Source organism: Mobula birostris, chromosome 1 (assembly GCF_030028105.1).
Source record: "Mobula birostris isolate sMobBir1 chromosome 1, sMobBir1.hap1, whole genome shotgun sequence".
NCBI lineage: Eukaryota > Metazoa > Chordata > Chondrichthyes > Myliobatiformes > Myliobatidae > Mobula > Mobula birostris.
Genome location: NC_092370.1, coordinates 227069210 through 227085005, shown reverse-complemented (window position 1 = coordinate 227085005; position 15796 = coordinate 227069210). Strand labels below are relative to the sequence as shown.

The window sequence follows — 15796 nt, the reverse complement described above, 5'->3', positions numbered from 1 at the left end:
ACATCTCCTTTAAAAACTTTCCCTCTCTCACCTTACACCTATGCCCTCTAGCTTACAACATTTCCACCCTACCTGTGCATCTCATAATCACATAAACATCTACCAGGTCCTCCCTCAGCCTCCAGTCCGCCACAGAAAACAAGTTTACCTAACCTTTCCTTCTAACTGATTAGCATTTAAGCCTTTCCTTTTATTGCAACTATTTATTATCATTTGGGGACGTGTTCTCCTGTACAATAAACCTTTCTGTTACTCAAGAACCACATGCTTCCCTGGAGGCCCCTCACCTCACCAATTGCTTCTTGCCTTAGAACACAGAACACTACAGCACAGTAAAGGGCATTCAGCCCACAATATTGTGACGACCTTTTAACCTGCTTTGAGATCAACCTAGCTCTTCCCTCCTACACAGCCCTCTATTTTTCTATCATCCATGTGCCTACCTAAAAGTTTCTAACTTGCCCCTTATCACTACCTTCACTCACCCCCTTCCTCTCACATCCACCCTATACTTTCCAATAATCACCTTAAAATTATGCCCCCATTATTAGTCATTAATACCCTGCAAAAAAAAGTCTGAGGTTATCCCCTTTATCTATGCATCTTATCATCTGGTTCATCTCTATCAAGTCTCTTCTCATCCTTCTTCACTCTAAAGAGAAAACCCGTAGCTTGCTCAACCTTTCCTCATAAGTCACCCTCTCTAATCTAGACAGCATCCTGGTAAATCTCCTCTACACCCTCTCTAAAGCTTCCACAATCTTCCTATAAAGAGGTGACCATAACCAAGCACAATATTTCAAATGTGGTCTAACTAGGGTTTCTGTAGAGCTGCAACATTAGCTCGTGGCTCTTGAACTCAATCCCCCGACTAACGAAAGCCAACACACCATATGCCTTAACAACCCTATCAACTTACACAGCAACTTTGAGGGATCTATGGATGTGGACCCCAAGATGCCTCTATTCCTTCACACTGCTAAAAATCCTAACGTTAACTGCCTTCAATTCAACCTTCCAAAAGGAATCACTTCATACTCGTTCTTGCCTTCTGGAAAGTGTTGTGGAAGATGCAGAAAGGCGAGGGTTAAAATGGAGTGCTGACAGAACAGAACGCAGACCCTGGGCAGTATCAAGCTGAGCAAAAACCTTTGAGAGCCGAATTCCCCTTTGTATATGCTTTTCATATGGAAAGTTCTAAATAAAGTACATACCTGTATATGTCACCATATACAACCCTAAGACTCATTTTCTCATGGGCATTCACAGTAAGTACAAGGAGCACAACAGAATGAACGAAAGACCACACCCAATGGAACAACCAATTTGCAAAAAAAAACAAGACTGCAAATACACAAAGAAAAAGAGAAATAATAATAATAAAACATATTGAGAACATGAGATGAAGTGTTGAGGGGTAATAACTGTTCCTGAAGCTAGTGGTGTGGGTCCTGAGGCTCCTGTACCTTCTTCCTGGTGGCAGAAGCGAGAAGAGCATGGCCTGGATGGTGGGGGTTCTTGATCAAGATGATAAACTGACAGAGACAGTATGCAGACACGGTGCAGTCACCCAGACAGAAGGTGGCCCTTGAAAGCCAAATTCTCCTTTGTGTAGCCTGGGAACCAAGATCAGCAGGCAGACCAAGACAAGAAAAAGATGCAAGCAAGGGATTGTAGGGCAACATTTTACTACTGGCAATTATTTTACTAATTCTCAAGTATTACTGGCCTTTAACATGGAGATTTAATTGATTAACATTCAAAATACATATTATGATTGATTCTTAAATATGCAAATAATGGGATTCAGAAGTGCACTAAGTTTCTACGGGATCAATATCTGTATCCAATTAGTCAATTTCTGTATAAAAATGGCACTCCTCTATTCAAACTTCAGAAGAGCTTGGTGATAGAGGTCGGGCTGTTCTCCTTGTGCACAAGTGAATAAAGTGTTTCTCGTTTAAGATGCAGCTGGTGAAGCCCAGCAGCAAACGAAACAGAGAATACATCTAAGTACCTTATTAATAACACTTTCTCCTGGAAAAACGTATGGTAAACAACCACCGCAAACAATGGAGAGGTGGATGGAGGCAAGGAAGAATCGAGGGTCGAAGTGAGTGGCGACGAGGCTGGGTCAAGGCAAGCAGAGGTGAGGAAGAGTTGAGACCCATCCACCTAAATCGAGCGTGAGAAAAGGCCCAAGGTTTGATTGATCAAAGCACCTAGCCCATTTGGAAAGGTCAGGTATGGGCGGAAATGTGGCGGCAGAGCACGTCAAAGCGACAGGGCCCGGGTCTTAGAATGAGAAACAACTGAAACGCTGGGCCAGATTGAAGAGGCAGGGTGTTGGGACCAGAGGCAAAGATCGGGCTGGTTCTGCTCGCTGCTCCGTGCCGTTTACTCGGCTCCGCACTGAACTGAGGCTGCGGCCAGCTCAGGCTGCTCTGTGTCTGTAGACTCACTTTCATTCTGAATGCTATTTGCTTACCTTTATGCTTTGCATGTTTTTTTGTCTCTGTACATTGGGCGTTTTGGGTGTTTGGTGGGTTTTTTTTAAGTGATTTCTTTTGGGTTTCTATATTTTATGGCTACCTGTAAGGAAACAAATCTCAAGATTGTACAATGTATACATACTTTGATAACAAATGTACTTTGAAATTTGTGATTGAGGAACAAGTGTGAGCTGTGAGAGTAGTTAATTGGCAAAGACAATGGGGGAAAGAGTGCAAGTAACTGAGCAAATGACCATCCGGCAAGGAGATCACAGAATGTGCACTAATAACCGTCTGCTCAAGGGCAAAGTATACTTCTTCCCGCAATGTTATAAATGTATAAAGGAATACAACTGGGCAAAGTCCTTGAGATGGGTTGATACATTTATCATTTTGATTCTGAAGGAGCATTTTTGCAGCTTAAGGCCAGATCTGGAGCATTCTGTTTTGATGCAGTCAATCTAAACTGCTTGTGTTCTTGCAGATGAAGCCAAAGGCAAGAAGCCAGAGACACTGGAATGAGACTTCTCCCCTCGGCCCCAACGTGCCTGGAAAGTGAAGCTCCTGCTTCAGCGCGGGGATAACTCTTAGAATTCTACAAAGTTGCTGTCTCCAGTAGCTAAGTTAGCATAGAGCTCCTCCTGTATTTTGTGTGTGTTGCTCGGATTTCCGGCATCTGCAGACTTTCTCTTACTTGTGAGCTAAATCATGTTGCTCCAACCTTTGTACCTGTTGGATTGAGGTGCAGAATTGTTATTTTTCTTGTAGTATAACTTTCCTATGCTTGCTTGTATTTTCTATGGCACCAAGTCAGATCGACTGCAGGAAAGCGGCAAGGGCGGATGCGGCTGATCGACCGCACAGTGAGCCAACTGGACTTGCTATGCACGGAGGTTTTTCTCTTTTCACACATGCTTTTCAGTGCACGTCTTTCATCTCAGCGGGCCCAGATCCTCACACCCACGCTGTAAGTTGCTCTGTGTGTAGGTTACTAATATGACTCAGTAAAAATGTTTAATCACACTACTCCATTGTCAATCTTGCTCCATGCATACGTAACATATATGATCATCTATATCCGTGTAACACACACAAAATGCTGGAGGAACTCAGCAGGCCAGGCAGCATTGATGGAAAAAAAGTACAGTTAACATTACAGTTTTCTCGGCCCAAAACGTCGACTCCCTATGCACCGCCATCAGGACTCAGTGTACTTCCTATTATTCAAACACATTCTTACAAGGATTATCCCTCAATACTAATGATCAGTTAGATACAGAGGGAATCTATATTTACTGAGAAGTGCCTTTATTGGGTCAGCTAACAATCCATGAACTTACACAGCTAAATAATCGTCTGCACACCCACTAGTTTTCCCTGACACGCCATGAACAGTCAAAGGAGAGAAAAGGTAATATCTGGGAAAAGGTTAAACACAAGAAAATCTGCAGGTGCTGGAAATCCACAGCAACACACACAAAACGCTAGAACTCAGCAGGCCCAGCAGCATCCATGGAAAAGAGTAAACAGCCAACGTTTCATGCTGACACCCTTCTTCAAGACTGAAAAGGAAGGGGGAGGATGCCTGAATTAAGAGGAGGGGGAGGGAAAGAGGCTAGCTGGAAGACGATAGGTGACGCCAGGTGGGTGGAAAAGGTCAAAGGCAGGAGAAGAAAGAATCTGATAGGAGAGGAGAGTGGACCATAGGAGAAAGGGAAGGAGGAGGCAGGTGAGAAGAAGTAAAAGGTTAGAGTGGGGAATAAAGAAGGGGGGGCTTGTTAATTGAAAGGAGAAATCGATACTTGTGCCATCAGGTTGGAGGGTACTTAAACAGAATATCATGCTGACCAGTTGTTTTCCTTGATCCTGATCTAATCTCCACATTTTTGATGTGGAGTCATCCACTTTTGCGACTGTTGGTATCCACAGAGCTATCACTAACTGTACTTCTGAAATTCTCCACTCTTATTCATTTCTTTATAAGATCAATCTATGTGGTTTCAGTTTCCTTGGCTCTAGGTCATCTGACTGACCTGTGTCAGCTTCTCATTGGAAGTAGCCCAAGACTACAAACAGTATTGCTCCATGGTTCTCACTTCAGCCTTGTACCTTAGGCCAGTTCTTTCATTCTGTCCAACTCAAACCAGCCTAACCAGGTCAGCCAAACACTGGACCCAAATGACCAGATCACAGACTGTTCCTTCTACATAATATCAGCTTCTTATCTGAGAATGGTCTCAAGTTTAGCAGATCATTAGCAGGAACTTCTTGTGTCCACGTTTAATTGCTCTCATTAAGTTATCCTAGAGCAAGAATCAGTTCACCAAACAATTCACAAAATGGTGGCTGCAAGGACAGTTTCAGAAAATAGCCACCTCCATTCCTGTAATCACATAGCAAGAACAGCAACTTTTGCTCTGTATGTTTCCAAGGCCTTGTTGCATTTCTGTTCTTTAATTTATAGATCGTAGTTCATTCTGGCCATCACAATGATATCCCTAATTCATTCCAACATCTCAACTGTTCTCTTAAGAACAGCAGTGTCCCCGGAAATATTACCGGGTTAACTTTCTGTTACAACCAGTCATGGGGCCATTGTCGACTGCCCAGGATTTTCTACAGATCGAGGTTTAAGCTCACGGGTACAGACCCGGTGCCAGATATAAAGCAAATTTATGAAGCTGAGATGGTCTGCAGAGGTACTACAATGTTTAACTAGCATTGAGATGAGCACAAGAAACACCATGGCATGGAAGGGTATGAGGTGAGTGCTGGAAAATATGATCCAAGTTGCTAGGTGTGAATATCACCAATAGTCTATCTTGGTCCAACCATAAGGAGCAATTTCTTTAGTCAGAGGTTGATGAATCTGTGGAATTCACTGCCACAGACGACTGTGGAGACCAAGTCATTGGGTATATTTAAAGCAGATGTTAATTGATACTTGATCAGTGAGTGCATCAAAGATTATTGGGAGAAGGCAGAAAAATGGGATTGAGAGGAATAATAAGTAAATTAGTCATGATGGAATAGCAGAACAGACTCGATGGGCCAAATGGCCTAATTCCACTTCTGTGTCTTATGATCTTATGTTGATGTCATGGCCAAAAAAGCTCACCAACGCTTCTACTTCCCCAGAAGGCTAAAGAAATTCGACATGTCCCTGTCAACCATTACCAATTTTTCATCACTGCACCTGTTTGGATACATAACAGCTCAGTATGGCAACTGCTCTGCCTGTGACCGCAAGAAACTGTAGAGAGTTGTGAACACAGCTCAGCACATCACAGGAACCAGCCTCCCCTCCATGGACTCTGTCTGACTTCTCAATTCCTCAGTAAAGAAGACAGCAAAATCAAAGACCGTACCCACGTCGGCCATTCTTCCTTCTCTCCTCTCCCTTCAGACAGTACGTACAAAAGGTTAAAAGCACATACCATCAGGCTCAAGGACAGCTTCCATCCCACCGTTATGACTTATGAATGGACTTTGTGTATACTACGATAGACTCTTGGCCTCACGATTTACCTTGTTATGATCTTGCACTTCATTGTTTATCTGTACTGCACTTACAGAAGCCTGAAGGCACACACTCAGCGAATCAGGAACAGCTTCTTCCCCTCCACCATCCCATTTCTAAATGGACATTCAACCGATGAACACTACCTCACTTTTTTCAGATTTTAATTTAACTATTTAATGTACAATTATAGTAAGTGTTTGATTTATTTTTTCTATATTTACCATATATTGCATTGTACTGCTGCCACTAAGTTAACAAATTCCACGACATGTGTCGATGATATTAAACCTGATTCTGATTCTCAGCAGCTTTTGCATTTTATCTCAATGCGCTGTGTAATGATTTGTAATGCAAGACAAGCTTCTCACTGTATCTTGGTACACATGATAATCATAAACCAATACCCATAGTACTTGCTGGCAACTAGACATGTACATGTTCGTCTGGAAGGTCTTTTACTATGCTGTACCCACCTGAAAATGAACAAGTTCCATCCAGGTTTGGATATTACTGGGGTCCTCTCTTAACAACTTGTTGTATCGTTCCACTTTGGCCATCCTGGCAGAATTTATCCTCCTATCGCTGTCCATGGGCGCACAGGTCTCCTGCTCCAGCTGGCCCTTCCCTTGTAGCCACAGCGTGGTGGAAGCATCGTAAATCCCAAGTGGATTGACCGAGGTGATGGCCCCTGAGAGCGTACTGTCACTCTCTTCCCAATCTGGAACAGGAATGAAAGACGCTGGAGCAACACAAGATTGACCTTGTAAACCACCTTCACGGTAAACAGGGACTGTGTCAGTGCTTAGGAGCTGAAGGCTGGATGGGCTGTAATATCGATCCTCCTTCTTCTTGATCTTTTTCTTCTGTTGGTTTGAATCTTCCCAAGTAATCCACTGCTTTTTGGGATCAAGACCAATGCAGACATCCCCCTTCCTCTTGTATCTGTAATACACAACCACCATGTTTAACTATTTATTGATCTAATATACAAGTCCTGAATACAACAAGCAGTCCTGATGAACGGTCTTGGCAAAACACCGCCTGTTTATCCCCCTAAGTAGATTCTGCCTGACATGCAGAATTCCTCCAGTATTTTGTGTATTCCATAGCCTTGTGCATTCCCTCACCCATCAGCAGATCTCTGCACTAGCCTATTTCTCTGAATTGATAAAATCTCCAGTGTGCATCACTGTATCATTAGCAACCATGCCTCAGACCACAAGACTGTAAGACACAGGAGAATTAGGCCCTTTGTTCTATCAAGTTTGCTCTGCTCATGGCTGATTTATTTTCTCTCTCAACCCCATATTCCTGCCTTCTCCCCATAATCATTGTAGGCCTTACTGATCAAGAACCACTTTAATTATCCACAATGACTTGGTCTCTACAGCTGTGTGTGGCAATGAATTCCACAGATTCGGCACCTTCTGGCTAAAGAAATCCTTCATCATCTCTATTCTGAAGGGACATTCTTCTATTCTGAGACTGTCCCCTCTGGCCCGACACTCTCCCACTATTGGAAACATCTGCTGCACATCTAGTCTATCTAGGTCTTTCAATATTCAGTAGGTTTCAATGAGATCTCCCCTCATTCTTCTAAACTCCAGCAAGTACAGGCCCAGAGTCATCAAATGCTCCTCATATGTCAACACTTTCATTGCCAGGATCATTTTCATAAACATTTTCTGGACCCTTTATCTATCTGGACTCATAATTTTGGAATTCCCTTTCTATAACTCTTTCCAGGATGCTCCTTAAAAGAACTAGATAATCTTACAGGAGTCAGTGTTGAATCTAATTTGATTCTGCTGTTAAATTCCGTGGGGAATTTTACAGTATTAAAGGCTCGAGTTACTGGGCAGTCACTGTGGTGTCTATTACAGATTTTCTGTCAGCATGGTCATTTACTGGGGTAAAGGTCACAGGGATGGATGGGGGAGATGGGGAGGGAGGTTTGGCAGCAGTTATACTGAATGCACAGGCTCCATGAAAGGAAATATACCGATCCAAAGTTAACACGATAACACGGATCAAATTGTCAGTCGAGAAAAAGATAAAGATCTAAAGATTAGATTTACTTGTCCACCAAAACGCACAGTGAAATGCACTGATGACGTCAATGACCTATACAGTCAAGGCTGGACTGGGGGCAGCCTGTAAGTATCGCTAAGCTTCTGGTGCCAACACAGAATGCTCACAGTTTACTAACCCTAATCTGTATGTCTTTGGGGCGCGAGAGTTAACAGAGCACCCATGCGGTCACAGGGAGAATGTACAAACTCCTTACACACGGTGGTGGAATTGAAGCACAGGACTCGATACACAATGTTAAGCTAGCTGCTATGCTGCTGGAAAAGCCTATTTTTCAATAAATCACTGAATTCTACAGTGCAGGAGACTGCTCAATTTAACATATCTGTTCCAGCTTTGGCCTTGAAAGATTAACAAATTTGTCTAACACCTCCTCTTTTTTCCATTACACCAATTCTTCCCTTTGAAGAATGTATCCACGTCCATTTTAACGGTAATCTATAAATTATCTTCCACCACCCATTCCATAAATACATTCCAGTTAATCAGTAGTCATTCTCCTTGAAGTAATGAAGGTTTCAAAGATCTAATAGAGGTGTTCAATATTGTAGTCTGAGAACCAAAAGTCATACATTGAGAGCGATGGGTAATAGATGAAGAGGTGGGATGTGGGTGAGAGAACATGGGGGAAAATATTTTGTTGTACACAGACAGCGGTTTTGATCTGGATCATCACCTGTTACTGAAACATTAAGTCAATCGCTTTCACAAAAAGGAACTGGAAGCAGAATAATTTGTAGAAATGCGGACATGGATTCAATGGGCCAAGTGACCACCTCTTATGCCACAATGATTTACGCTACGTTCTGAAATTCTCCACATAATCCTTCGTTTTCATAGACAGGTACTCCCTGCTTATCAATGGAAATTGCTTCTCTTTAGTCACTAGAGAGTAATCTCAGCTTCTTCACTCCAGAAAAAGTTGACAGAAAGCGGCAGATACAGTCCAGTGCATCACAAACTTATTTAGCCAGAGAATGGTGAAACTGTGCAATTCATTGACATGACTGGCTATGGAGGCCAGGGCATTGGGTATATTTAAGGCAGAGGTCAACAGGCTCTTGATTAGCCAGGGCATGACGGATTATGGAGAAAAGACAGGAGATTAGAGCTGAGAGGGAACTGGATCAGCCATGATGAAATGGCAGAGCAGACTCAATGGGCCAAATGGCCTAATTCTGCTCCTATATCTAATGGTCTTATGGTCAGGCAAACCCCTCCCCATCATTGAGCACAATTTCATGGCGCAGTGCCAAAGGAAAGCAACATTCATCATGAAAGCCCCCACCATCCACTCCATAACCTCTTCTCACTACTACCATCAGGCAGGAGGTACAGAAGCCTTAAGTCCCATACCACCAGGCTCAAGAAAAATTATTACTGCACAAATATTAATCTCCTGAATTGGCACGGACTACTCTGAACTGATTCTACGACCTACAGACTTACTTTCAAGGACTCTTTACAACACGTGTTCTCAGTAACGCACACAAACTGCTGGAGGAACTCAACAGGTCAGAGTGCTACCTGATCTGCCGAATTCCTTCAGCATTTTGTGTCTGTTACTCTGGATTTCCAGCATCTGCAGAATCTCTTGCATTAACAATGGTCTTGGCATTCATTTCTTTATTTGCACTTTGATTGTTTGTCAGTCTTTATGTATAGTTTTTTTTAAACAAATGTTATTATATTTCTCCCCCCCCGTAAATGCCAGCAAGAAAATGAGTCTCAAGATAGCACATGGAAACACATACGTACATTGATAATAATTTACTTTGAACTTTCGAACTCTCCACACAGATGACATCTTTCATCCTGTGTAATCATTTGGCTAAAGTTCCACGGCATCTTCCACAAAGGATCGACTGGAATCTGGAAAGACCAACTGCTGGGCAAGTGGGCTTGTCCTTTATACATATCCAGTTTAAAGCTCTGGCCTGTTGAATGACAACATAGCTCACTGATACAGTAAGCACAGGCTGGCCTTGAAGCAACGACTACCTCAGAGGATTCCCCAATAGAGCAATTATAGAAAGGACATGGAAGCTTCAGAGAGGGTACAGAGAAGATTTACCAGGATACTGCCTGGATTAGAGAGCATGTCTCGTGAGGAAAGGCAGAGTGAGCTAGGGCTTATCTCTTTGGAGAACAGGAGACTGAGAGGTGACTTGATAGAGATGTACAAAATGATAAGCATAGAATGAGTGGACAGCCAGAGACCTTCCCAGAATGGAGATGGCTAATACGAGAGGGCATAATTTTAAGGTGATTAGAGAAAAATATAGGGGGAATGTTAGAGGTGCCCCGCCAGGGGTGGGACGTTAGGGACGTTTAAGAAACTTTCAGGTAGGCACATAGATGATAGAAAAATGGAGGGCTATGTAGGAAGGAAGGATTAGATTGATCTTAAGAGTAGGCTAAAGGGTCAGCACAACATGGTGGACTGAAGGGCCTGTACTGTGATGCAGTGTTCCACGTCCTAAGAAACTGTATCTACCCTCTAAATTTCTTTAAAACAATTTTAGTTACTCCATATTAAATACAGGAAGGCACAGCTGATGGGGTGCTCCTTCTCAGGCATTTACACATTCTCCCCATGACCATCTGGGTTTTCTCTACGTGCTGCTCCCACGTGAGCTACGTGAGGGCTGATAGGTGAACTGGCCACTCATTGTAAACTGGCCCTGATGTGTGGGAATGTGGGGAGAATAAAATGGCACCAGTTAGGATTGGTGGAAATGGCTGCTTGATAGTCAACAAGGACTCAGTGGGCCAAAGGGCCTGAATTTCTACTCACCATCACACTCCCTGTGTGTGTGGGTGTAGAAAAAGTCTTGTTTTCTATTGTTGTGTTCTGTGTTGTTCTGCTGAACACTATGGACATGCTATATTGTAACCAGAATGTGTGGCAACATTTGCAGGCTGCCCCCAGCACACCCTTAGGTCGTGCTGGTTATTGACACAAATGACAGATTTCACTGCATGTTTCAATGCAGATGCGATAAGTAAATGAGTCTGAAATCTGAAATCTAAAATCAAAGGATGCAAGCCAAGTGGTGAGTGTGTGGAACACTCTGCCAGGGTGGTGGTAGATGCAGATACATTAGGGGATACTTAGGAGATTCTTAGATGGGCACATGGATGTTAGAAAAATGGAGGGTTGTGTGGGAGGAAAGGCTTAGATTGACCTTGGAGTAGGTTAGAGGACTGGTACAACATTGTGGACCAAAGGGCCATACTGTGCTGTGCTGTTCTGTGTTTATCCAAACTGTCTTCAGAATTCAAACCTATCAGCACCTCGATCAAAGCCAACATGTTAGAGCAGGGCCCTGTTGGGTTAGTAAGCAGCAGTACTGCAGTCTGAACAATCTGCAGCAGGGCAAAACCAAGACTCCCGAGCTTTATTTCTGAAGTGAAACTCCACCCTCCATTCAGATAATTGACATGACAACTCTGTGTTGAACATCACTGACCCGGACACTTTGTATTTACCATTATGTGAAAGCTGTCTACCCGCAGGGAGTAATGACAATTGTTGAGACATTTCATCTCATGGCTAATTAAGTCTGCCTTTATGCCAAAACAATATTGACATAGGGCATTGTTTAGCAGTCAGCTGGAAGACAGCCCGTGGGACACGGGAAGACAGTCCATTAGCACGGCCTGGATGCAAAGCGACTTACAAGAAAATGGATTTGTACAAAGTGACGAGTGCTCTCTCCCTCCCTTGGAATAATCTGTCATTGACACAGAGACCTGCTTCCCTCATCAAACCTTCAATTACAAGAAAATAATTGTTCTTGGGATACGTGTACATTGAGCTGGCTGCAGTTATTGTGTAGCCCAGTGATTTGAGCTGCTTAGTGTTAATACAGGGGATGAGGGTGATGGATAAATCAGATTTTGTTGAGACTAAATTCGAAGGAAGTGGAACAAGATAATTTACAAGGTACTGGAAAGTATCAAACAGTTAAGATACAACTACAGAACAAACAGGCAACCAGCAATTGTGGAGAGTCTTGCCAACCTCAGTACTGATTTTTGCTTACATAGTATCTTTAGCATGGGAAACTATCCAAAGGCTCTTCACAGGAAGGTAATCGAGCTAAAAGTGACACTGAGGCAAAAATCCAGAAACAGTCTAGAAGCTTGCAAGGTCTTCTTGCAATCACTTGAGTCGAGTATGATGTTCTCCTAAGGGGTTGTCTATAGGTGGGTCCTCAGGTGGCTGTAGAGGCTGATCCAGAATCCACATAACTGGAACGTTAGGATGCATTCCATTAACGGAGAACACCTGTGCGTGACTTTGATGTGGGCAGCCACCACATGGTCCTTGACAGATCGAGGTCAGGGTTCAGTGGCGTAGAATGATAAATGACTGGGGACCCTTCACTGCTGCACTTCCTCCACCTCCAATGCCACTGTGATGCATTATCATCTTCCACCAGCCCCACTGTTGACATATTGGTTGGATCACCCTTTGTATGGAACCTCTCTCTTAACCTTACTGCTATGGGTGACCCTACCAGGATCTAAGCTCCAGACAGCATCCCTTTCAGGAACTCACCAACCTCTCTGCCACAACAAGGTGACGATCCTCAGAGAAGAAGCAGAATTTAAATGGTATGCTTAAGAAGTGAGAAATTGCACTGCCTTAAAGAATAATGGGCAGTATTTCATAGAAACATAGAAAACCTACAGCACAATACAGGCCCTTCGGCCCACAAAGTTGTGCCGAGCATGTCTCTACCTTAGAAAATACTAGGCTTACCCATAGCCCTCTATTTTTCTAAGCTCCATGTACCTATCCAAAAGTCTCTTGAAAGACCCTATCGTATCCACCTCCACCACCATTGCCAGCAGCCCATTCCACGCACTCACCACTCTCTGCATAAAAAAAATTTTGCAGCAGGCTTTCAGAGAAAAGATAGAAGTGAGGTAATGTGACTAACTGGAGCTGGAGTGGGCTCAATAGACAAATGGTCCCAATCGACAGTGCCGCAGCCAAATCCAAATATCAGAGTTCAAGGAAGAAAGATTAAAGATTAAGATTGACGATTTGCTTTATATGTCATGTGTACATCTAAACATTGCAATTAGTGAAATGCATTGTTTGCGTCAACAACCAAAACAGTTCGAGGATGTGCTGGGCAGCCCGCAAGTGTTGCCATGCTTCTGGTGTTAAGATAGCACGCCCGGAACTCATTAACCTTCACTCTAACTCATATATTTTTGGAATATTGGAGGAAGCTGGAACACAAGGAGAAATCCATGTGGTCATGGGGGGACTGTACAAATTGAACATACAACTAGCACTGTAAAACATAACATTAACCGCTATGCTACCATGCTACCCGAACTAGATGGATATTTGGCAGAGAAAGCAATTGAGGTATGCAACAGAAAGTATGGCAAGTGGCAATTTTCAACAACATAAAGAGAGCCTGTAGATGCTGGAGATCCAGGGTGACACACACAAAATGCTGGAGGAACTCAGCAGGTCAAGCAGCATCTACGGATGTTTCAGGACAAGATCCTACATCAGGGTAATTATCAGCTTCCAGTTCCATTCAAATGTTCTCTGCCAGTACAGTGCCATGCTCCCATTCAAAACACCTATTCCAAACAACGCATCACACTCAATGTCATAAGTCAATCACAAGGGAAGTATCAACGAGTCTTACAGCTTCTCTCATTACTAGTACCTTGCCAGGTCTCCACGATAGAGCGACTTGTACTCCCAGTTGCCAGGATCAGGCTTTCTGTCGATGCAGAAGGTCTGCGCAGTCTGCTCTTGGAGGTCATCCAGCCACATGAATGCACCCACAGGCAAGTCACTACAGGCTTCATCCCTGCAAAGTTACAGAATCTGATTGCATAACTATCCGACTGTATATTTCAAATCATGTATATTTCAATATTTCAATTCCTATGCAAAGGGACAGGTGGGTTCAATTCTGGTCACCTCATTAAAGGAAAAATGTGGAAGGTTTAAAGAGGAGATTTACCAGGAGACTGCCTGGATTAGACAGAATGTCTTATGAGGATCAACTGAGCGAGCTAGGACTTTTCTCTTTGGAGTGAAGGACGGTGAAAGGTGACTTGATGAAGGTGTACAAGATGATAAGAGGCAGAGAGACTTTCTAGGACTCTATGTACTCATATCTCTATTTGCATAGTTTATCTCTTTCTTTTGTGCATTTATGTAGTTTCTCAGTGATTCTATGGTATTTCTCTGTTCTGCTGTGAATGCCTGCAAGAAAATGAATCGCAGAGAAGTATATGGTGACATACACATACTTCGATAATAAACTTGCTTTGAACTTTGAGATCTAGTGGGCAGCCAGAGATTTGTCCTGGGGCAGAAATGACTACTATGAGGGGATATAATTTGAAGGTGTTTGGAGGAGAGTACGGAGGGGTGGGGAGATGTCAGAGCTAAGTTTTTAAACAGAGAGTGGTGGGTACATGGAACACGCTGCCTGGTGTGGTAGCAGAAGATACATTAGGGACATTAGAAAGGCACATGCCTGAAAGAAAAGTGGAAAGTTAAGGGAAGGGAAGGGTTAGATTGATTTTGGAGTAGATTAAAAGGTCGGCACAACATTATGGGCCGAAAGGCCTGTATGGTGCAATACTGTTCTATGTTCTAAAGGATGTGCTGGAAGACTCAACAAAACTACAGCAATGTTCATTGATATGGTATCGTAGTGCAATCTCCTCACCTCTCGATGGGGACCTCTTTGCCTTTATCCCAGAGGAGCTCAGGGTCCGTATCACTGCTGGAATGATAACTGTCCCTGTTTTTCTTTTTCTCCTTTTTGTGACGGCGATGTTTCTTCTTCTTTTTCTTCTTCTTGGCTGCAACATGCTCTTCACCACTGTCAAGCGATCTGGGGGACAACCTCCCAGATACTTCACGGTCTGAATATGCACTGAAAATGCAGTTAGATAAGGAATCATTAACCACCTGCTAACCGCTAGTCAATCACTAGTTAAAGCCACGCTATCATTGTTGTCCGGTCCTGGCTTCTTCAAGGCCTTGCAACGTCCCCTCCCTTTCTTGGTCAAGATTAGAGGCAACATCATAGTGCAGGAATAGAGGGGGGTAAGAGGGGATCCAGAATGGGGAGTGTTCTTCCCTCTTTTTTGAATCTCTCTTTTCCCTTTCCCCATTCTGGCTCTCCTCTTACCCCTTTCTCTTCTCATCTGCCTATCATCTCACTCTGGTGCCCCTCATCCTTCTCTCCCTCCCATGGTCCACTCCTATCAGATTCCTTTTTCTTCACCTTTTCCACCTATCACCTCCCAGCTTCTAACTTCATCCCCCATTCCCCACCTTGTCCATCACTAAATTCACCTATCACACACCAGCTTGTACTCCTTCCCCTCTCCCCAACTTCCTTTTTTAGCTTCTTCCCCATTCCTTTTCAGTCCTGATAAAGGGTCTTGGCCCAAAATGTCCGCTCTTTATTCCTCTCTGTGCATGCTGCCTCACCTGCTGAGTTCCTCTAGCATTTTGTGTAGTCACAGAGGTAGCCAGATACACTCCATATCTATCACTTCATGACCCTCACTGCAGTTTACATACTGCCAAAAGCCAACTAGGCACTCGAGATATTGAATGCTGTCATCACCGAACAAGAAACTGCCCACCCCAGCACATTTCAAATCATACTCAAGAACTTCA

At 43.4% G+C, this 15796-nt stretch overlaps 1 protein-coding gene across 1 annotated transcript in view; it reads right to left on the bottom strand.

Annotated features, from left to right (window-relative positions):
- The window catches only part of nrde2 (NRDE-2, necessary for RNA interference, domain containing), a 79736-nt gene that overhangs the window by 44337 nt on the left and 19603 nt on the right, over nt 1-15796 (bottom strand). Inside the window, exons 3-5 of the mRNA XM_072272918.1 lie at nt 14832-15041; nt 13812-13958; nt 6489-6957 (exon numbers count right to left, since the gene is read on the bottom strand). Coding sequence (XP_072129019.1) covers nt 6489-6957; nt 13812-13958; nt 14832-15041 — 826 coding nt within the window. The remainder of the gene's footprint in view (nt 1-6488; nt 6958-13811; nt 13959-14831; nt 15042-15796) is intronic.